At 53.1% G+C, this 23,008-nt stretch overlaps 1 protein-coding gene across 1 annotated transcript in view; it reads right to left on the minus strand.

Annotated features, from left to right (window-relative positions):
- Positions 1-3,519: 3,519 nt before the first annotated feature.
- Positions 3,520-23,008, minus strand: part of DHCR24 (24-dehydrocholesterol reductase) — a 28,598-nt gene continuing 9,109 nt past the window's right edge. The window contains exons 5-9 of the mRNA XM_012749676.2: positions 20,532-20,795; positions 16,032-16,175; positions 6,738-6,935; positions 6,155-6,333; positions 3,520-5,188 (exon numbers count right to left, since the gene is read on the minus strand). Coding sequence (XP_012605130.2) covers positions 5,035-5,188; positions 6,155-6,333; positions 6,738-6,935; positions 16,032-16,175; positions 20,532-20,795 — 939 coding nt within the window. The 3' untranslated portion in view covers positions 3,520-5,034. The remainder of the gene's footprint in view (positions 5,189-6,154; positions 6,334-6,737; positions 6,936-16,031; positions 16,176-20,531; positions 20,796-23,008) is intronic.

A 23,008-nucleotide genomic window follows, 5' to 3' on the forward strand; every position in this document is an offset into this window, starting at 1 on the left:
ATATTCGATGGTGGTCCCATATTTTTGCTGTACCTTTTCTATGTTGATATCTTTAGATACACAAATGACTACCACTGTGTTACAGTTGCCTACAGTATTCAGTGCAGTAACATGCTGCACAGGCTCGCAGCCTAGGAGCAACAGGCCAGGCCGTATAGCCCAGGAGGCGGGAGGCTATACCATGTCGGTTTGTGTAAGTGCACTCTAGGATGCTTGCACAATGACAAAATCATGTAATGATGCATTTCTCAGAATGTCTCCCCATTGTTAAGTGACACATGACTATATATCTATAAATCTTCTATTGGTTCTGTCTCTCTGGAAAACCCTGCTATTAATATAACACCAGAACAAAACAAGCCCTGACTTGTAGTGTGTGCTAATTCCATGGTGTGAATGCTCCCACGCGGATGATTCCAGGCTGCCAATGTCACTGGCTGTGGAAGTGGAGGGAGGTGTGCCGAATGGCTCTTGCAAGCCATTGCAAGCCAGCCTGCACACCACTGACCCCTTAAAAACACATGCCTTTCTCACCCCTGCTCGAGAGGAGTCGGACTTCGGGTGTGTATGTAGGGTTACCAGGAGTTCCAAAGTCACACGTGTGAGTTCTCTCCTACTTCCAGCTTCCAAGAGGTCATCAAGTGGTGGACAGATTGCTCTGACACCCTCTTGCCACCTGGCCAAGTTGTGAGCCAAGCCAAGGCCCCCTGGTGGCCCTCTCTCCTTCCCTGGCTTCCTCTCACTGGTCTCGATGTCAGACCCACGGCTTCAGGCTCAGGAACCAGCTGCTTGGAAGATTCAGCTTTGGACTTGGGCTGGGGGGAGCAGCCGCCCACGATTGCCCAGTCTAGAGCCCGAGCCCAGTTTACTAAGGAGCTCTGGGTTGGGCTCCCAGGCGCCAGCTTGGATAGTCAGTAAGGGCCCAATTTTTAAACTGGTCCTTGGATCTGCTCCCTCGGGAAGCCCGTGGGAAGGAGGGGTGATGGGCAGAGCAAGGTCCCGCTATTCCTGTGTCCCTTGGCCCAACAACCAAATCTTAACCTCAAAACCTCACCTCCTGGAGCCCAGCATGGCATGCCAGGCAGTCACCTACAATGACAAGTGGCCCTGCAGGAGGAAACCTGTGGGGCATCTCAACACTAGGACATGACTGGGAAGCATATTTTTGAAACATTTAATTTGTGTAGAGTGTGTGTGATTTTTCTTATATAAGCCAAGTCTGTTAAATCAATTGTTGCAACTCTGGCATGAATGTTGTCTGAACACTGCCGTGTGGACAAGGATTCCTCACGGAGGGAACTGGTCTGGGGCAAAGCAGAACACTCCTACTGACCAGTGGCTTGCCTTCTAAGCCGAGTCCAGGGCAGTTAGCCCCGACTACCTGCTGCATGCAGGGCTCAGCAGTGGGGTCTCATTCCATCTTGCCAGGTCTGAGGCCCCTGTCCCAGCTGGCTCAGGCTAAGGTTCTGAGCACCTTGATGCTAAGAGACTGGAGGATGAGTCTGCACCTTCTTTAACTTATTCATAATTTCAGGGTGGCTTTTAGGCAAATCATTTGGCCTTTCTTGAACCTCACTTTCCTCATCTGTAAAATGGGGATAGAAGCTGATCTTTTTGTTACAGGATTGTGAAAATTAAATACGACATTGTATATTGTGTGCTACTGAAATGTAAGGTGATATTTAGCACTTCAACGGGAAAAGCTATGTTTTAAGAAACATTATTAGAGTTCTCCTTCAAAGAGAATACACAAATTCCAATTTGTGAAACTGAACAATTGGAATTTCCTAAAGGGGTCCTTCAGATAACTTCAGCATGAGACCCACATATTACACATATTTTAGGAAAATGTCCATCATGTACATCTGTGCATTTGCATAAAACTTTATTGCACTAAACTCAACTTTCATATCTGCTTAAGCCTCACAGTCCTGTAATAGGGTGAGCTAAATTGCTCTAATAGTTCCAGATATGTAGTGTTTCAACAATAGTTTGTTTTTTGCTCTCATAACAGCCTAGGGTAGGTTTCAGGTTGGTGGGGCATTTCTTCTCCACACAGTGACTCAGGGATCCAGGTTTCCTCCAACTTAGGGCTCTCCTATTATCTATAGCCTGCTTGTCATTTGCTTGTCAGTGAAGAGCCAGGAGACCTCATAGGTTTTGATCACTTCTGTTCACATTCCACTGGAGAAAACTCTTAACACACCGGACTGCAAGGGAGGCTGGGAAATGTAGTCTAGCGGTGCATATAAAGAAGGAAAGAATGCCTTTTAAGGGACAGCTAGTAGTTTTCACCAGTTCATAGAAGAGAACAATAGTCTCAATAGGATTAACTAACTTGCTAATATTAGTTGATCACAACCAAGTGACAAAGCCCAGAGCTCCTGACAGCCATGTCTGGTGCCTTAAAAAGCGTGGGCCCCACGCTGACCTGAGATGCCACCTCTCACCTGGACTCTTGTGGTGGCCCTCTCACTGGTCTGTTGTCCACCTTGCAGAGAGAAGGATCCTAGGACACCTACTCTGGATCACACTGTGACAGTAATAAACTTGTCACCCGCCCTCCCCCCAAGTTCTTTCAGCAGTTGTCCGTGGGCACACTGGTTCAGAGAGGGCAGCTGAGGTGGGGGGTAACACAGCCCATACTCGAGCCCAGGTCTGACTCTGCACTGTGGTCCCCAGAGCAAGACACGACCAAGGCTAGCTTCCAATCCATACTTTTATTTTTACAGAAGCAGCAGCCTCACAGCCACTGGGACGTGTATTCAGAGAGCAGACAGGCGCCTGTGGCTTCGAGAGCCTGAGAGGGGAGATTCATGCCTCTCTCCTCCGTCCCCACGACCAAAGAAAAAAAATGAGAATCACACACCACACACTGCCACACCCATCCGCCTCCCCACTCCGCTTTCACTCATATCTGATTATTCATCCTTCTGGCTATAATTCTGATTTCACAGAAAACCTTCATACAGGCAAGACACTCAGGGCTGTGGAGGGGAGAGGTCTACTCTGGTATGTACTTTCCACATGCACTGCCCCCTGGCACCGAAGGCAACTCCACCCCAGTCACCGTGTGGATGGACAGCGACAGGACTGGGCACAAGCAGAAGCTGCTGACTCAGCTCATCACGCTGGAGGGACAGCCTCTCTCCAGGCCAGTGCAGCAACATTAACCTGAGGCTGCCGTGGTTCCAAAATACTTTCCCTCCCAAGCCCCTGATTGCAGGCAAGGTCTGGGAAAGCCTGGATTTTGGTTATGGGACTAAGAGCAACACAGGCCGCTGGCATCTCTGGCCAGTCCCAGGGACTTAGGGACGGAGGCTCCACTGGCAAAATGGTGGCACTTCAGCGGCTGGATTAACCTAGCTGGTGCTAACCATTCATCTACAGCGAGTAGAATCATCAGTTTCGCACCGGGCAGGAAGCACAGGGGCCCGCTGTGAGAGCTAATGCCAGAATTTGCGTGCTTTGCAAACGAGAGAATGAGGTCTATTTTTTTTTTTTTTTTCATTTCTGAAAATGAGATGGGAGCTGGCCTTGGGGCTGAAGGAAGGACCTGGAATGACAGACAACCCTGACATGTCTACCTGGATCATGTATATTTGTTCTCTGACTTTCAACACAATGAGGCTTTTCATGGGTTTTGCAACCACAGGACAGCCTAGATCAGCCAGAAGGGCTCCAGGGAGGTCTTGTCTGTACTGATGTGACAGATGAGGAAACTGCAGCTCAGAGGGACAAACGACTTGCCCACGGTGGCAGCTCACTGACAGTGGAGCGGGGGCTGAAACCTACATCTCCTGCTTACTGCAGCTGCCACTGGCTCAGCTCCCTGATTCCAGCTTCCCTTGCATGACACAATTCCTTCTCAGATTCTGGGTTGCAGCTGAGGCTGGGCAGTTCTTAAGATGGAGTTGCATAAACAATCAAGCTGTGATAAATAGAGAGGGGAGGGCCCAGGGAGGTTCCCTTCCCTCTGGAACAGAAACAAGCTAACTTTTCTCTGAGCTTAGGATTTGTAAGGCACTGAAATTAACTACAGCTGGGGGAAGGGTGTTGGTGGGAGAAAGAACAAAAGAGGGATGAGTGGTTAGAGAAATCAAGCTGATGCTCTTTCCTTTCAGCCCTGCAGTGAGAACCTCACGGGAACACAATGGTGGTGGAATCCATTTTCCCACTTGATGTGGGCCCCCCCAGCCCCTCGAAGAGCAGCACGGACCCACTCCTATCCATGACTACGTGGCTTCTGGGGACAAGAGGAGGCTTGGAGGGTTGGCAAGCCAAGAAGAATGAACTCAGGTCCCTGGATCCAATTCAGGGCAGAGACCACTTTCTCCACCTGGGTGTCCCGGGCCAAAGCTAGGACAGGATTCAGCCCTGAAATGCCTCCTCCAGGAACTTGGTCCTCTCTGAGTGGACTCAGCGGTGGCTGGGGTGGGCCTGCAAGCCCAGGTGTGAAGGAGGAAGAGCAGGATGTCACCAAGGACAGCAGAGAGAACTTTGGAATCGGGCCTGGCTTTGGCACGGCATGTCTCGGGCCTGCCTGCCCCAGGGCATCCCTGTCATCGTTCCAGCCAAGCCTGAGCACAGGTGACCTAATACGGAGCCTTTTCAGACTCATCTGCTGACTCCAAAGCACTTCCATCAGGTGTGATGCTGGACGGGAAGCCAGAGTGACAGCCAGCACTTACCCGGCACTGTCGGGGTGACAGGTGCTTGACGTGCATGCTGACAGCCCGAAGGCCAGCATTACTGTCCCCTTTCACAGATGAAGAGCGCTGGGCTGAGAGGGCCAAGGGACTCCCCCAGGCTCACATAGCTTATAAGTGTTAAACTGGGAACTGGACTTCAACTCCCGTGTTCTTTCCGCCCCACTGGGCTGCCCCTGAAGCCGGGGGAGGGCGCTGGGCTGTTTGGGTGTGGTTTCTGGAGGGGTTTCTTTTGGAAAGTGTGGCTCTGGGAAAGCAGCCAAGCTAGAGTGAGGGGACAATGCCTGTCCGCCCACACGTGTCTGTCTTTCCAGGCGGCTCCGGCTCAGTGCCTGGCGGCCTTGCAGATCTTGTCGTACACCTCGGGGAAGGCGTCCTGGCAGCCGAGCTTCTCCCGCAGCTCGTGGTACAAGGAGCCATCGAACATCTCCCAGAACTCCTCCCGGTTCATGTAGCAGTCGGCGTACAGCATCTGGAACCTGCAGGGGCAGAGCAGGGGTGAGGACGCAGGGAGGTGCAGGGAAAGAAACCCAGCTGCCCCCACAGGCAGCGTGCTCTGCAGCGCAGAAGCGGTTCAGGAGGACTTTTCTTATTTAATCCCCCTAACAACCTGATGAGGCAGGTGGTGCAGGTGGCCAGGTGGCTTGGCGGTGGAGGCAGAGTCAGGAGCAGAGCTCAGACTGCCTGGCTTCTACCCCTGCCCTGAGACACAGCCGCCTCCCCTGATGGGGCGCGGGATGTTTTCTTTTAATCTTTTATTGGCATCAATAACTGCACATATTTAAAATGTACAACAGGATGAGCTTGACGCATGTATGCAACCAAGGAAGTGTCACCATGCTCCAGATGGCAGCTGCATCCATCATCCCGAAACTTTTCTCATGACGCTTAGTTATCCCTCTGCCACCCCAAGCAACCACTGATGTGCTTTCTGCCACTACAGATTCATGTGCATTTTCTGGAATTTTCTATTAGTGGAATCATACAGCACCCTTTCTTCCTGGCCTCCTTCAGTCAGCACAATTATTCTGAGATTTGTCCACGTTAGTTCATCAGGAGTCGGTTCCAGGCTGCTTTCTGAGCAATACTGTGTCCAGGGCCTCTCCATGGTTGTCACAGCCAGGAATCTCTCCCTGCTTAGCTTTGGTGTAGAGCAAGAGCCCTGAACACGTGTAAGCCCACACCCACCATCTGCCCCGGGGAAGAGGGGGTGACTCCAGGGTTTCCGGCTTGAGCAGCTGGGCAGCACTGAAGTGCTCGCTGGAGGAGGGGTGCAGGGAGGGGAGGTAGGCGATCTTGCAGGTCTACCCTGACCACCTTCCACACTCGCCGCCCCAGCCACAGGGCCCCTGAGCACGGCTGGGAATCCTGGTTCTCACGCAGAGCGGGCCTCATTCCCCTGGGGCCTCAGCCAGAGGGACCCCACCACACTCTGGGCCACTCACCCGTGCACGCTCCGGACGAACTTCTCCAACTGCCTCATGCAGGACCTGGCTTCAAAGTGTTTCACACGTGGCTCCCCATACGCCCCTATGTCAACGTAGAGCTCAGTCTCGTCTCCCTTGGGGTGCACCAGGCCCGGCTGGCTGGGCAGGATGAATGGGCACAGCCAGATGGGGTAGACCTGGTAGACCAGGGAAGGGGGTGTTGGAGCTTTTTCTCAAATAGGTGATGGGCTCACTGCTGGCCCACTCTCACCCACCCACAAGGAGGTTTGCAGCATTCTCCAGGGACCCCTCTGGCTGCTCACAGCTCCACTCCCCACCCTCTCAGTCTGGCTGGAGGGCGCAGCTGGAGCAGGGCATGGGAGAGCTTGTTACCAGGCCCTGTGACTCGCCTCTGATCGGGGCCATCGCTGAGCTGGCCGAGGCCTCAGCGGGCATAGGGACAAGGCCCTCATTTTATAGCTGGGAAAACTGAGGCCCAGAGGGCATGTGTGCCCAGGGCTGGTCTCGCAGTTAAGGGGAGAAGCTTGTCCATTCCGCGGGAACGCGCCTGGTGCCCCCTCCCTGCCCTGCCCCTGCTCACGTGGATGTCGTTGTGGAAGGTGTGCAGGGCCCGCGGCAGGCACTTCATGGGCACCAGCATGTCCTGCACCACGTGGTGCTGCTCGTACAGCTTGCGCAGGGTCTCGCCCTGGGTCAGCTTCAGGAGGGAGATCTTGGGGGGCACCATCCACCCAAAGAGGTAGCGGAAGATCGGGTTGTTGCCGAAGGGGATGATGTCCTGGGGGACAAGGATGGGGACGGAGAGAAGGAACCAACAGGGGCTGATGTTTCCGTGTGCGAGGGACCCGGTGCTCGTTCTGTGCTCGTTGCGACATGAGCACGACAGGGTACAGTCCTCCTACTTGGAGGGGGCACAGTGGGACCTAGGACTTTACCGGTTGGGTCTACGTTTGAGTCTCAGCCCTGGCATTTGCGGTCTGTGATGACCTTGGGCTCATTACTTAACTTCTCTGAGCTCAGTCTCCTTATCTGTAAAGGGGACTTGCGCCTGATGAGATACCAAATGGAAGGCACTCAGCCAGGGCCTGGAGCAATGCGATAAGGGGCCTGTCCTGCCTTTTCGAGTTGTGGAGGCCGGAGGGGCTGGTGCAGAGCAGGCATTCCATGCACGTTTGAGAAATGAATGCTGCTGAATGGAAAAGGGACACTCAGAGGACTCACGCAGGTCACACAGCCGGGGCGGGTGAAGTCTGCCCCAGGTTCCACGAGGAGCCGGTTGGTTTACAGCATACCTTGCTCACACCCAGACCACTTGCCTGCCTCCCCTGTCTCAGTCTCCCTGGAAGCCCCCGCGCCCCAGCAGAGGCTAATCTTCCTCTTCCAAGCCCCGAACTGCCTGAGGGAGGAGCTGCTGCTTTCCTAGGATGCCCTTGGCCGCTCCAGCTCCACCATGGCTCCTGGGGGGCACCCTGCCCACCCCCAGCAGAGAAGACTTTGACCCTGGCTCACAGCTCTCCTCCCTGCTCCAAGTCCTGCCATCCTCCTGAGGGTCCCCAGCGTCCATTCTCATAGTTCCCAGAGCCCCGGAAGCCAGGGGCATTCTTCAGTCATCACAGCATGGCAAGGTGTCTGTGCGGTCGGGTCCCAGGTTCTGTGCTGGGCGCTGGGGAACCGAGATAACTGAGACACGGTCTCGTCCTTATGATGCTCCCTCAGGTGTGGGAGGCACAGGCCACTGCACTACAGAACAGGGACAACTGGGACAAAGAGAGGCAGAGGCAGCTCATGAAAGGGTCCACGTCAGCGTGGGGCCAGGGTGGCCTCCCACAGTGCCACACACGGAAGCACCGAAGGCTGAGTGACCCTCCCCCTCCACGCCCACCAGGGCAGGGGCGCGTCTGCTTCCTTCTGTTGGATCCCGGCAGCTGCAGCAATGCCAGCCAGCACACAACAGGAGCGCAGCAAGCAGCATGGCTTTATCGTTTCCTTGGTTATCTCTGGAGAAACGACACGCCCACAGCAGGCACCTTGGCAGTATGAACGTTAGGCCTCCCCTCCCCCCTCCCCTCCACTCCCTCCCCTGTCCGGGTGCCCGGTGGCGTGTGCTGCAGGCGACCCCAGATCTGGCCTGCCCTCCGGTTTCATCTTCCTTTACACACTGTGGCTGCTTTCGGGCTGCTAGAGAGACCTTACAGTGCACAAGTCCTGGACTATCTCCTACCTGGCCTTTCCATAGAACATTTGCTGACCCTGCGCTACTGTATGGATGGACATTTAGATTATTTCCAATGAATATCCTTTGTGTCTTTGCCAATAGGTATGTGTCAGTCAGATCAATTCCTAGAGGTGGAAAATTCTGGTTCAAATGGTGTGTGCAGTTCTAGTGGATACTCTTTCAAGAGCTTGTACCATTTTATACTCTCCCAGACAACGTGGGGGAACCGGGAGGTCATTTCCCTACGCCCTGGCCTGCGTGGTGTGTTATTAAACTTCTAGATCTCTGCCCTTCACTCTGACAGGTGAAAGATAGTTTATTTTGCCTGCCTTTCATTCTGAGTGAGACTGCATCACCTCTCTTAGGTTTAAAAGCCACTTGCATTTTCCCCCTTAAAAATAGTCAACTCTTAGCCAAATGTATCAACTGAAACCACTTCTTTCCTGGTCCCAGACTCAGAAAATTCCAGTTTTATTAAACACATGCTCTGCCCTTCTGCTTTCTCTCTGTCCACCCATCACTCATCCTCTGTCCCTTGGTGACCTTGGGTCCTGAGTCCCTGGCTCTATTCCTGGCCCTGCCCCTGCCACACGCTGAGGCCGGTCACTCCAAGGGCCCTCACTGCAGCCTCTTCCCCTCTCGGTCCCTGCTGTCCAGCTGCCCTTGCCCTTTGCCCATGTCCAGCCTGCCCCTGGCCACCTCTGCTCTGCCCGGCTGTAGAGCTCCCACCCCCAGAGGCAGACCCGGGGCAACAGCTTCTAAGAATCACCAATGCCAAGGGCTCTGCTCACATCCCTCCTCTCTGGTGGTAACGCCCTGTATTAGCTGACCGCTTCCACTGCAAATGAGGCAAAGGGAAGGGCACGAGAGGCCTTCCTGCCCCCTGTCCCTTTCTTCCCGCCCTCTCCCCTCACCAGCGAGCAGAGGCAGAATGTGCATGCAGCAAGAAAGGGAAACAATAGTCAGGTTAGCTTTATGCACCACTCTCAAAGGAACCAGGGACTATATATGCATGAGGAGTCAAATGCTCTTATGTTTGCATTTTCAAAAATGAACAGCAAAATTCATGTTAGTAATTTAGATTTTTAGTTCTTCTTGACATAGAACATTAAACTGCAAATATTTATGACAATACAAAGACCACGGGAAAAAGGAAAAAGCATTATGATTTAGTGCTGTTGACAGCACTTTTTGCCTGCTTTTCCCGCTGGGCCCTGCAAACCATGCAGCTGGCCCTGAGCCCACAAGCTACTGATGGCCAAGTTGGGGAGGGGACGTGACTGGACCAGCCAGGCCTGGCACGGGTGTGACAGAAGGCAGCTTGTTAAGGGGCTCAGCACCCAGGCCTAGGTACACTTGGTTTGTTCAAGGGCCCAGTGTGGCAGAGGGAACCTGGGCGTAAGGCCGTCTGCCAGGAGGAGGAGTTATTGCAGAGCAGGGGAAAAGGTAAGCATTTGAACTATTTATTCCTCCTTTCTAGAAATGTCTTGGCTTCTGAGATTCCGCTCTAGCGGATGCTGCTGCTCTCTGCCCAGACGCTCCCTCCAGAGAGGCGCCTGTTCCCCGGCGGTGGGGGGTGTCGGAGGCTGGCACGCAGGACTGCCCTTGGTATAGGGAGCTGCCTCGTCCAAGGCCAGTTGCACGGCGATGGCTGCTGGGGCGGCTGCCCCTGGCCTCGAGGTGACACAGCCCTTGAGGGCTTCCAGGGTTTTCTTGTGACTTCTCCCTTTCCCCGTCTTGCTTCCCTACTTCCTCACTTGGGAATCCACTTCTACACACAAATACAGGCTTAAAACCCCCATCCTTCCAGACTCTTCCTTTAACTAAAGGTGGTGTAGGCCAGGATTTATTTAACAGCACAAAAGTACAAGACATCTCATTTTGAATCCTGGCTCTGCATGGTGGTTTTAAAACACGTCCCTAGAGTCTTTGCTGGTCCTCACTGCCCCTTCCCTGAGTGTGGGCTGCACTTGGCGACTCAGACAGAGAATATGCTGCAAGTGACCGGTGCGACTCGGGACTGGGTCACAAAAGGCCCTACAGACTTCTTTTTGGCGTCTCACTCGCTCTAGGGGAGCCAGGGCTTTGTTGTGGGGACACTCGAGGAACCCACGTGGCAAGGAATGGAGGCGGGGCCTGCAGCCTCCAGACGGCCACCGCCCAGCCCACACCGGCCACTGCCCCAGCCCACACCGGCCACCGCCCAGCCCACACCGGCCACCGCCCAGCCCACACCGGCCACTGCCCAGCCCACACTGGCCACCGCCCAGCCCACACCGGCCACTGCCCCAGCCCACACCGGCCACTGCCCCAGCCCACACCGGCCACTGCCCCAGCCCACATTGGGAGAGACCCTGAGCCAGGACCGCCCTGATTGGTCACTCCCAGGTCCATGACTCTTAAATACTGGGAGGTGACAAATGCTAGCTGTTTTAACCTTTAACGACAGAGATACACTCTCTCTTACTGAGCTGTGACTTACTTTGTTTAACCTAAGCAGAAATGGAAATAGCACTAGTTCCCGCCTCACAGCGCTGCTGGGAACATGAAGATAAGGCGTGTGAAGTGTCCAGCACAACACCCACCCCGAGGGAGTGTCTGGTGTTAGTGTCGGCTGTTGTCTCTCTGATGCTCCTTCTCAGGGTCCCTTGCTGGCTCCTCTTTCTTTTTCTCTCTTAAGTATCCTTGCTCTTGGCAAAACCACCCCCACACCTGGCACTGCTCTTGGCAGGGATGGAGAGGGACTCCTAATGTCTTCTGCCTTTGCCAAAACTGCCGATGCCACCTGCTCTGGGCCTTGACATTGCCCAAAGTAGGACTATCGGGGATGGGGGAAGCCCAGAGTGCCCGGCTGCAATGAGACCTCCACGCCCTGTTCCTGCAACCCTGAGCACCACCCATCACATTCTGCCTGAGCCCCATCCCAACGGCACAGCTGGCCAGGCACCTCCGCCCGAGAGGCCATGAGCTGTGGTTGCCCCATGCCTCATGTCTGGTCTCTCAGTCACCATGGAGTCCAGGTGCCCCATTACCTGCGCTCATAGCCTGCTGCAGCAATGCAGCCCTTCGTGCTGACCCCATCCGCCACGCCCCCGATCTCCCAGGGCTCCCTGTGCTCTCAGCGCCTGACCCCAGCAAAGCCCCCCTCTGTCCTCACTCTTCCCCGGACGTGCTGAGCCTCTGCTTGTTCTCAGCGGGAACCTGGCTGTCCCCTGCAGCCTGCTCCAGCGCATCATGTTCTCCCCAGCAACCCTCCTGCCACTGCGACAGATGGGGGGTAGGGTCCCCCTGGCCCCGAGTCACTGCCTCCATCTGTTCTACCCCAGGGCTAAAAACCAACCTCAGCAACTTTGAAGCACATGCCCAAGACCTCCCTGCAACAAAACACAACCCCAGTTCCCCTGCTTGGGTCCTGGATGGCTGGAACCCCCACCCCCACCCCCACCACACACACCCATGACTCCCTCTCTCGAGCCTAGACATCCTTCGAGTTTAACATTTGTGACCTCGTGCCCACCACAGAGATGGTCCTCCCCTGCCCGGCCTCCTGGCTCCTGAAACTCCTCTGTTTCCCTGTGACCTAATCTTTCACGTGGCCTCGGCCACCGCTCCCAAGTCATCCCTTAGAGCAGTGGCTGGCACTCCCTGCTGGCGGGGAGCCAGTGTGCGAGCTGAGGCCAGCCTGGTGCCCAAATATGGCCCGCTGCTTGTTTTTGTAGATAAGGTCTGACTGGAGCTGGTCACTCCTGTTCCCTTATATATTGTCTTATAGTCTGAGGCTGTTTCATGTGGCAGAGGTGAGTCTGTGACGGGCTGTATGACTTGCCCTTTTGTACACATTCCTTGTCTCTGTACTTTTAATGGTGGGCGTTTGCCCTGTGCCCTCTCTTTAACACCATGCCCCCTCACCCCGACTTCAGTGCTTCCTCCCCTGGGGTGCGCAGTCCCCCCGCCAGCCTCTTGTCAACTCCTGGGAGCCTTCACCGCCTGCCTCCCCTCCGTGGCTGGCTTAGGTTGCATCAGAACCAGGCCCTCGGTTCCTCGGCCTGCCCACTCACACCACTGCCCAGCGCAACTGTGGTCAGACGTCGCCCTCTACCTGCTCTGCAGCCCTCCCCCAGCTGCGTGTGTGACAACCCACCACCACAGGGTGGTCTCGCTATAAACTCACCATCACGAACCCTAGGCAGGCCCGGCGCTGCCTGGCAGTGCTATGTATTTCCCCAGTTCGTCCATTTCCCACTCTCCAAGGGGGACAATTTTACATCTCTTCTTTCTGCAAACCGTCAACATCCCCCTCCCACCTCACTTCAGCTGAAATCCTCAGTTCTGTTTCCTATTGCACTGAGAAATCAGAAGAGAACTCCCCGCCTCCCATTTGCAGCAACCGTACCCATGTACACGGCGTCCCTCCTGCCCAACGGACAGACCTTCCACGCCCCATCAAAAGGCAAGCTCTGCACCTCTCCCCTGCTCAGGACTCCACTCCCTAAATACTCCCTCTCCACTGGGTCATTCTCATGTCACATAAACATGCTGTCATCTCTCCCATCTGAAAACAATCACACAAACAAAACATCCCCTCTTGGTCCTACGCCCCCTCCAGCGAGCGCCCTCGCCCTCTGCTTCCCTCTAGAGAGGCTCTCAGGCTTGTTCTCACGGTCTCACTTCCTTGTCTCCTGTTCTCTCGCCTGCTCCATGGTCAGGGGTTACCAGCTGATCAAAGCCAACAATGACCTTCCCACGGCTGGGACCCAAGGCCGATCCCTGTCCTCATCTCCCTCCGCAGCACTGGATGCAGTTGTTCATCTTCCTTCTTGAAACAGTCTTCCCGCGGCTGCTGGGACGCCGCTTTCTCCCGGCTTGTTCCCCCACACCGACTGGTGGCATCTTCTCCTCTCTTTAGCCAGCTCCTCTTCCCCTAACCTGCAGGTGTCCCAGGGCTGTCCTCTCTGTCCACCCTCACGCATCTCCCTCCATGGCTTTAAGTGACATTTCTCTGCTGCTGCTGCCCACGTTGGTGTGTGCAGCCCCAGCCTCTCTTGTACCTGAAGTCCTGACACATCTGCCGGCCGTCTGCCACCTGGATGTCTGGAAGGCAGCGAGCTGACATGTCCCAGACCAAACTTCTGATTCCCTGTTCCCGGCCCCTCCCCCACGTCTCCCACGGCTGCCAAGGGTGCCTCTGCTCACCCAGTTCCCAGGCATGAGCCCCAGATCACACCCACGGCCAATCTGTCTGGAAACGTCTGCTGGTTGGTTCATCCTTCACAGCATCTCTCGGATCTGACGCTTCTCCCCTTCTTCACGGCTGCTGCCTCGGATGACAGAAATCTTCCTCCTCTCTTCCACTCTTGCCCACCCCCACCCCCCACTCTCCATCTAGCTGTCAAAGTTATTGTTTCAAAACAAACGTTAGGCCATATCACTTGCTGCTCAAAGCCCTCACCGGCTTCCTGCCCCACTTAGAGGAAAATGCAAAGTCCTTCCTGACCTACAAGCAGGCAGGAGATCTAGCCTCTGGTGGCCGTCTGCCCTCATTCCCGCTACGGCTCTGGCCAGCAGCTTCCTGCTGTTTCCCAACACCCGCGGCCCTGCTGGGCGACCGGACGCTCTATGCAAAAGAATGGAGTTTGACTCTTACCTCACAGCGTACATAAAAACCAACTCAAAACGGATCAACAACCTAAATATAAGAGCTAGGACCATAATATTCTTAGAAGAAAACACAGGGATAAATCTTCGTGACCCTGGATTTGGCAACAGATTCTTAGATTTGACACTAAAAGCACAAATAACAAAAGTGAAAACAGAAAAACTGGACTTCATCTAAATTAAAAACCTTCGTGCATCAAAGGACATTACCAAGACAGTGAAAAGAAACATACAGAATAGAAGAAAACATTTGCAAATCATGTATCTGATAAGGATCTAGTATCCAGAATACATAAAGAACTCTTACTTCTCAAGAACAAAAACAACCCAATTTAAAAAGGGGGCAAAAGACTTGAATAGACACTTCCTAATAGAAGATATACAATTGGCTAACAAGCAACAAGATGCTCGACATCATTAGTCATTAGGAAAATGCAAATCCAAATCACAACGAGATACCACTTCACAGCCACTAGGGTAGCTATAATAATACTTTAAAAACCAGAAAATAACAAGTGTCGGTGAGGATATAGAAAAAGTGGAAGACTCATAGACTGCTGGTGGGAAAATAAAATGGCCTGGCCTTGGTGGAAACCAGTTTGGTGGTTCCTCAGTAAGTTAAACATAGAGTCAGTATATGACCCAGCAACTCCACTCTTAGGTGTATATCCCAAAGAACTGAAAACAAGCATTCAAACAAATACTTGCATGTAAACGTTCATAGCAGGACCATTCACAGTAGCCAAAAGGTCAAAACAACCCACACGTCCGACAACAGATGAGTGGAAAAACAAAATGCAGTCTACGCATACAACAGAGTGCTATTCAGCCATAAAAAGAAATGCAATATTGATGCATGAAAGTATTATGCTATGTGAAAGAAGCCAGTCACAAAAGGCACATACTACATGATTCCATTTATATGAAATATCCAGGCCGGGCGCGGTAGCTCATGCCTGTAATCCTAGCACTCTGGGAGGCTGAGGCGGGAGGATTGCTCAAGGTCAGTAGTTCGAAACCAGCCTGAGCAAGAGTGAGACCCATCTCTACTATAAAATAGAAACAAATCAATTGGCCAACTAATATATATATAGAAAAAATTAGCCAGGCATGGTGGCGCATGCCTGTAGTCCCAGCTACTTGGGAGGCTGAGGCAGTAGGATTGCTCGAGCCCAGGAGTTTGAGGTTGCTGTGAGCTAGGCTGATGCCACGGCACTCACTCTAGCCTGGGCAACAAAGTGAGACTCTGTCTCAAAAAAAAAAAAAAAAGAAATATCCAGAACAGGTAAATTTGCAGAAACAGAAAGCAAACTGGTGGGTGCCACAGGTGCGGCAGGGGGAATGGCTTTTAGGAGGATGAAAATTTTTTGGAACTAGATAGAGGTAGCTATTCAACATTATGAATGTACTAGATTCCTCCAAACTGTACATCATATCATGGTCAATTTTATGTTAGCCCATTTCAAGCCATGGGCTCTGGCCGTCCCTCTGCCTGGGCATGCTCCCTGGAGTTCTGTGTGGCTTGTCCTCCCTGTGTTCTGGTCCCTGCTTACAAGTCACCTCCTAAGGGGTCTTTCTTGGCCCTCTCCCCACCGCCCCTTTGAAATGTCACTGCTTCCCACTCATCTACCCGTGGAGACAGACAATAGCAAGTTCTTGCTCACCTTTCAAGGCCAAGCTTGACTGCTGCCTTGAACCCCAGGCAGAACTAGCCACTTCCTCCTCTGGTTCCCACGCCCTTTCTGGTGCAGGGATCTGCCAGCTCAGCGGGACTACCATTCCTCAAGGACAGAACAAGTACCCGCCCAGTGGCTCACGCCCCAGCACTAAGCAAGCGCTTGGTAAGGACACGACTGCGCTGCTGCTGAAGAAGGCGTCCAGTTCCCGCAGGACAAAGCCACCCTTTTCCCTTAAGGGAGAGACAGAGCGTGGCTGCAGTGTTCAGCGCCCTGGCCCTGCCTGGCTGGCCGGGAGCAGCCAGGACTGCGGGAAACCCAAGCTCACCTGGAGCTCCCAGAAGATGCTGCGCGTGTGGCGGTGGTAGTAGTGTCTCAGGGGGATGTACTCCAGGCCCTCGCGGTTTGTCTTCAGGTAATTCTCCACGTGCTTGAAGAACCACGGCTTGTAGTAATTGCCAATGCTATTCAGCTGAAATGACAGAGGCCATTGTCCTCAGCCCGCAGACGAGCACCCGGTGCCATCAGGCGTAACGGCGATACCCGGCTTCTGCCCAGCACTCCTGGCCTTTTCAAAGCCCTTTTGTGTCTGTTGCCGCCTTTGTGCCTCTGGAGAGCTGGGCAAGGTCAGGCCAGTGGGTATTTTCTAGCAGACAACACAGACGCTCAAAGAGGTTAAGTGGTGTGCCAGGGCCACACAGCACGCCCATCCTAGCCCAGTGCTCCTTCTTGATGACAGACAAAAGCACAAAGATTAAGTGTCTGCCACAATGCCGTGCTCCATGCAGGGGAATTCCCTCCCTTCCTTCCTCCCGCCCTCCACCAGCCAGTGTTGGCACAAACACTGAGGGTGGGTCACCCCCCACTGCCACCCAGGCCCACAGTGCTGCTTGGCCACAGTGCTTTCCCTCTTGTCCCTGGGCCGAGCTCCACACCCCTCTGGCACAGCACTTCCCCTGGCAGACCCGTCAGCTGGAGGGAGCTCACAAGAATGAACCCACACACCTCCCTGGCACTGGACCCCCTGGTCTCCAATGCCCAATTCTCATATCCAGCCGGTGTCTTCTCTAGTCCTAAATGGTCGGGACTCGATGTGCCGTGTGCCTGGGATGACTTAGCTTCTCCAGGCCTCAGCTTCCTCATTCACAAAACGAATCTGGGCAGATGTTTTAGGGAGAGGTGGGGATGGGGATGGGGACATCCTGGAAAAAGTACAGGCTCCAGGATTGGGCAGCTGGGGCCAAACCTTGGTCCAGTCCCCACTAGCTCTGTGACCTTAGGCAGGTCACTCTCTGAGCCTGTGTCTTCACATGCAAAATGACAATAAAAATATATACTTTGTAGGAGTTTTTTGTGCCTATTAGAAATTACATACACATGAACACAGTTTTTATAAAAATGGGACCATCCTGTATATAGTTTGCCAATTTGCTTTTTCCACTTACAACACACTTGGCTGATCTTGGGCAGGTTGGTTACTTAGAATCTCTGAGCCTCATTTTCTGTACAGGAAAAATGGAGACATTGCTAACCCGCTGGAGTGCAGGGAAGACTAAAGGAGATAGCGTAGAAGGTGCCCAGCACGGCACCCACCCCACAGTGGGCACAGCCCCGCCTCTTGCTGGCCCACCCCCAACCCTATCCCTTTGCCAGCCCGCCCCACCCTGGAGCCAGGGACCCCTGCTCTCCATCCCTGGCCTCTAGCGCCTGCAGCCTGTCTGCAGCCCCTCTCGTGCGAGACCACACTGCTGCTCGTCTTCTCTGCCATGGTGCGCCAGGAAACTGGAGCTAAAGAGCCTGGTCACCCAAATCAGTTTCGGTGTGACAGTAAGGGGTGGGACAAAAGACACCCACACTGGCCTCTGCCTGCTAATGGGAGGGAAGGTGAAACCCAACAGGAAATAGAGCAACCTGATCTAACCCCAGGTGAGGCCTGGCACACACCTGGAGCACACCAGCTGCATAATGAAGGTGAAACTTGGCAGTACCTGCATCAGGAGCCATGCATGCCAGAAATGCCCAGGATATGACAAAAAATCCTGATGTGCGTCTCTCCTGGGCACCGCCAGCTGAGGCGGCCAGGTAGCCGAATGAGCTCCAGCCCAGCCCTCACACCTTGATAGCGCCACTTCCTGTCTCTGGGCCTGCCCTGCATAATGGGGGCAGGCTGCCTCCCCCCTTGGTCGCAGTGAGCCAGCGGCCAGTGCCTGCAGAGGGCCCCTCACAGGGTGGACACATGTGGACAAAGTGCTGAGAAACGTTCCAAACAGGAACATTTGCAAGAAATGCTCCTAAAATAAAATGTCCACATGTCTCACAGCATCTACCGCCTTCCTGTCCCTCCCTGTTTCTGCTGGCTATCAGGGTCCTGCTCCCTGGGGCACCCAGCAAATATCCATGGCCTTGGAGCCCAGCCCCTCTGCCACTGGTGTCAGGAGAGTCTCTGGGTAAGGCCCTCTGGGCCTTGGTTTTCTCCTTGGGAAATAAGGGCATCAAGCCCTGTGTTCAAACATTTTAAAATCTGTACAAACCGTCTGCTCAATCATAACCTTAGGTGGCATCAAATACATCAAACGGATGATAGCAGAGCGGCTTTGGGTACAGTGGGAGTGGTGACTCCCCTGGGACCCGCCCTTGGCCTTACTACTGCTGACAGCCTCTAAGGGAACACCTTGGAGCAGACCTCTGGTCTAGACGTCCCTGCTAGGTGACCAGGTACTAGATGACACGCCGTGACTAGGTTTTGGCTTGAGTCAAGCAGAGCCAGGGCCTGGGAAGGGCCAGTGCACTTGGGCTCAGTGTCCAGTGCTGCTGCCCCCACTGCTCAGGACCCCGTCCCCTAGCACTCAACAGTGTCCCACAGGAAGCAATGTTTGTGGATGATGCTAAATTCCAGGGGCTGATAAGTAGGGGACCTGATGCTGAACCAGGAGTAAGAGGCTGGAATTTAAATCTGCTTCTCTCCTGGCTATGTGTGTCCTCAGGAATCTCTTTCCCTCCCTGGGCCCCTTTTCCTTATATGGAGAGGGGGATGTACCAGATGATTTTCTAGCCCTTCCCAATTTTAAAATGTTTTAAGTACATAGGTGTAGGTAAGAGCCTTAAGAGATGCCTATCCTATGATCTACTAATTCTACTCTAAGATACTATTCAAGTCACAGACAAAAGATATTCAGTGCTCTGTTAATTAAAATAATGAAAAAATTAGAAGCAACTTAAATTTCCAACTAAGGAGCAGTTGAGAGGGCATTCGCTCAATGCAATAAACATTCTGTAGATGGACATGAACGATGATGGTTGTAGAGGCAACGTAACAATGTGGAGAAATGCCTATCACACTAAACAAGAAAAGATGCATTTGAACAGCCGATTACACCTAAAGACAAACTAACCAGAAAACTCTGCAAAGAGACGCTCAACCTCAAAAGTGATCCAAGAACTGCAAAATAAAACAAGATACTATTTTTAACCCTATCAGATTGGCAAAAATGAAAGAGCGATACTATCCAGTGTTGGCAAGAACGTAGGGGAAAAGGCGTTCTCGCGCTCCGCCCCTGCGAGCAGGCGCATGCACAGCTCCCCTGGAGGGCTGTTTGGTTGTGTCCATCAATAGTTAATGTGCTCAGGGCCCTGGGTCAGAAATTGTATTTTTTACTCGATCCTACACAAATGTTTGTACAAAAGAGATGGATGGAAGAGAATCTTCAACCTTCAATGCAATCTCATTTTGTTAGAGCAAAACAAGTAGAGCAACATGAATGTTCATCAGTAAGTGATGAGTCAGGCCAATTATTTACATGCAACAGTGGGCTATGATGGAATGAAACGATGGTGCACACACAGAAATGGGTCTGAAAGGATGCACACTAATCTGTTACAAGTGGTTACCCTGGGTGTAAAGAAATGCGCTTTAACCTTTTATGTATTTCAACCTTGTTATGCTACTTTTGCAATTTAAAAACCCAAAAATGTATGCACAGAACAAGAGAGGAAATAAATAGTCTTTCCCCAGTATCCATGGGGGATTGGTTCCCTGACCTCCCCAAATCCGAGGAGGCTCAGTCCCTTATGTAAACTGGCACAGTGTTTGCATGTAAGCTACGCACACCCTCCCGTACACTTTGAGTCGTCTCTAGATGACTTACGATACCCAATACAATGTACAGGCTCTGTGATGGTTATTGTACCGTATTGTTGGGGAAATACTTGTGAGGAAAAAAGTCTGTCCACGTTCAGCGGAGACACAGTCATCCATTTCCCCCCACTGAATATTTTCACTCTGTGCTTGGCTGAATCCCGCAGATGTGGGGGCCGACTGCGTACCAAACACATCCGCAACAGCTGGCGTGGGGCCATGTTACAGCTGGAGGCTTTTCTTTCCTTTTACTTGCTTACACCTTCCAAGTCTCTTATAATAAGCACAAATCCTTTCTAAAGGGGTAAAAACCGCTATTAACAATTACAGGGTGTAAGGGGAGTGAGTGTCGATCTGGATGCTGAAGCATCGGTCAGTTACTCAGAGCCTGGCCTCATCACCTCGTGGAGGTTTACATTAGCTCTGGGAGCCGCCTCGGTTCCTCGTCTGTGAAACGGGGCTGCTGTGAGCACCAAGGATTACTCCTGTCGAAAGACCAGCACCTCCCCGGCAGGTGGCAGGGGCAGAGTAAACGGGCGCTTTCATCGCTGTCCAGGTCTCTGATGGGAGATCCTGGTGCCTGTACCCCAGGTGGGCTGGCCCAGGAGCAGCCTCGAGGGCCACCAGGGCCAGGGCGGGAGAATGGGTTCAGTCCCCGCCCCACGCCCGCCAGCCCTTCCTCCTCCCGCCTACCTTGCTGGGCTCGGCCTCGTCCGTCATGACGCCCGTCATGATGACGGCCTCGTCCAGGGAGTAGAGCAGCCCTTCAATGAAGTGGTTCTCCGGCCGCTGGGACTCCCGGGTGAATTTCTCACAGATGGCCTCCAGGCCCCGCACCGGCTCGAACCGCAGCTTGACATACTTCTTGGCAGGGATGATGCGGATCTCAGCGGCCACCAGGAAGCCCAGGGTCCCACAGGACCAGGGCACGGCGTAGAACAGGTCTGAGTTTTCGGTCTGAGGGACGGAATTGACACGCGTTGAGAGCTGGAGCCCTGGACCCCATGTTGTGGCAGCAAAGAACCAGGGCCTGGCTAAATCCCTGACCTGTCACTGTCTTGTGTAAACCCAACCAGTGGACTTTACAAACTGTACTTTCTGGGCTTTAGTTTCCTCTCTGCAGCTTCCACATGACATTTACCTGGCATTGCCCTCTGTCTCAGAGGTGCTCACCGGGAGAGCTTCCTCCCGCTTCCACCTGGGCACAGCCCTGACCCAGAGAGGCCACCCAGGAGGAAGCCCTGAACAGCACTGCCCAAAGGCCCACAGTGGGGGACTGAGGAGCAGGGCTCCAAGGCCAGGCTGAAAAAGAGCTGAACCCTTACTCTGAGTCAGGGTAGCCAGGGAACATTAAGATGCCTCCTTTCTGGGCCATCACTAAAATGTACAAAGCCTTTCCCTGTCCATCAGCTGTGGGACCCACCCCCTACAAAGCCCCGGAAGAACATTAACAGCCCCTTATGACAGGTGAGGAAAGAGAGTTTCCAAGAGGCAACACGACTCACCCAAGGCTTCCCAGAAAGCCAGCTCAGCCACACTGGGGTTCACACAAGATCATCTAACCCCTGGAACCAGCGTTCTTCCTACAACACCTCTTCTGGCTCCAGAAACCTGTATCTGACTTCATCATTTTCTTGTTTTGACATCTGTCTCAGAGGCAGACAACTTGACTTTTCCTTTGGCCATTCTAATTCTAATCCTAATAAAGCTTTGGTTCTAATCCCTAAAGCTCTTTTTGAAAATGTCCAGCCTTGTCTTGCCTTTACCAAGACGACAGCCCTGTGCAGTCTCTGCTAAGCCTGCATGCGCTTGCTGGTGGGCATGGTGGGTGCAGCAGGGCAGGGGAGCGGAGCAGGGAAGCCCTGCAGCAGGCCGGCAGAGCCTCTGGAACAGCAGAACTGAACCCACCAACCCCCCTTCTGGGCTGCTAGCTAATCACACTGTTCTGATCATGGCAGTAATTACGAGGCACCCGCTCTGTGCCCAGCTCTATTCGAGGAGGTTCCCATGCAGCCTGGCACACCTACTTACTCCTCCTGACATTTGTCAGGTCGGGAACTTGGGCCGCAGGGAAGGAAGCTAATGCACAAACGTCTGTCTCCTTAGAAGACAGGGCTTAGGCATATGTTCGGGGAAACGTGCTGAGTTGAACTCTGGTCCTGAACGAGAGAGATCCGTGTCAGGACACGCTGGATCAGGGGTTAGATGATCTTGTGTGAACCCCAGCGTGGCTGAGCTGGCTTTCTGGGAAGCCTTGGGCGAGTCGTGTTGCCTCTTGGAAACTCTCTTTCCTCACCTGTCATAAGGGGCTGTTAATGTTCTCCCTGGGCTTTGTAGGGGGTGGGTCCCACAGCTGATGGACTGGGAGAGGCTTTGTACATTTTAGTGATGGCCCAGAAAGGAGGCATCTTAATGTTCCCTGGCTACCCTGACTCAGAGTCACTCCTGACACGGATATCTCTCTCGTTCAGGACCAGAGTTCCCAAGCTGGGAGTCCCTCCCTGGACTTTATTCTGTGAGGCCAGTTAACTTTCTTACTTTAATAAGTAGAAAGAGCACACTCTAAAATAATGATTAAAAGTACAGGACAGTAAATACATAAACCAGTAACACAGTCCTTTATTACCAAGTATTATGTACTGTACATAATTGTATGTGCAACACTTTTCTAAGACTAGCAGTGCAGTAGTTTGTTTGCAGCAGCCACTGTGGTGGGTCTCTGAAATATCCACTTCAAAAGGACCGAACTGTCTCTCCCACCCCAGGGAGGGACACATGCCAGGACAGATCTGAGGTTGCTCAAAGTTTCAATACTGCTCCACTCCTTAGACGAAATGCCTTAAATGTGTGTGGCCCAGCTTGGGTGGTAGAACTGTCTTTTATTTTTCCAAAACCGCCCCATTAATCAATCACTTTTAGTTATATAGCCATGCACTGTGTGAAGTTGTCAGACTCAAATGGACGCAGTAACGTTAAGGAAACCCTGATAGACAGAGCCGGGAGGGCCATGAAGACAGCACGCTCCCTGCACTCACACGCGCGACGACAAAACCACGCCCTGCGCAGAGGCCATCGCAATCTCACATAAAAAATACTTCTGCAAGGACATCTGTCCAGGCTTGGAGAGGCATCGTCCTTGTTATTGATCTTTGTAGCCATGGATAATCCTC

Source organism: Microcebus murinus, chromosome 2, assembly GCF_040939455.1.
Source record: "Microcebus murinus isolate Inina chromosome 2, M.murinus_Inina_mat1.0, whole genome shotgun sequence".
Classification (NCBI taxonomy): Eukaryota; Metazoa; Chordata; class Mammalia; order Primates; family Cheirogaleidae; genus Microcebus; species Microcebus murinus.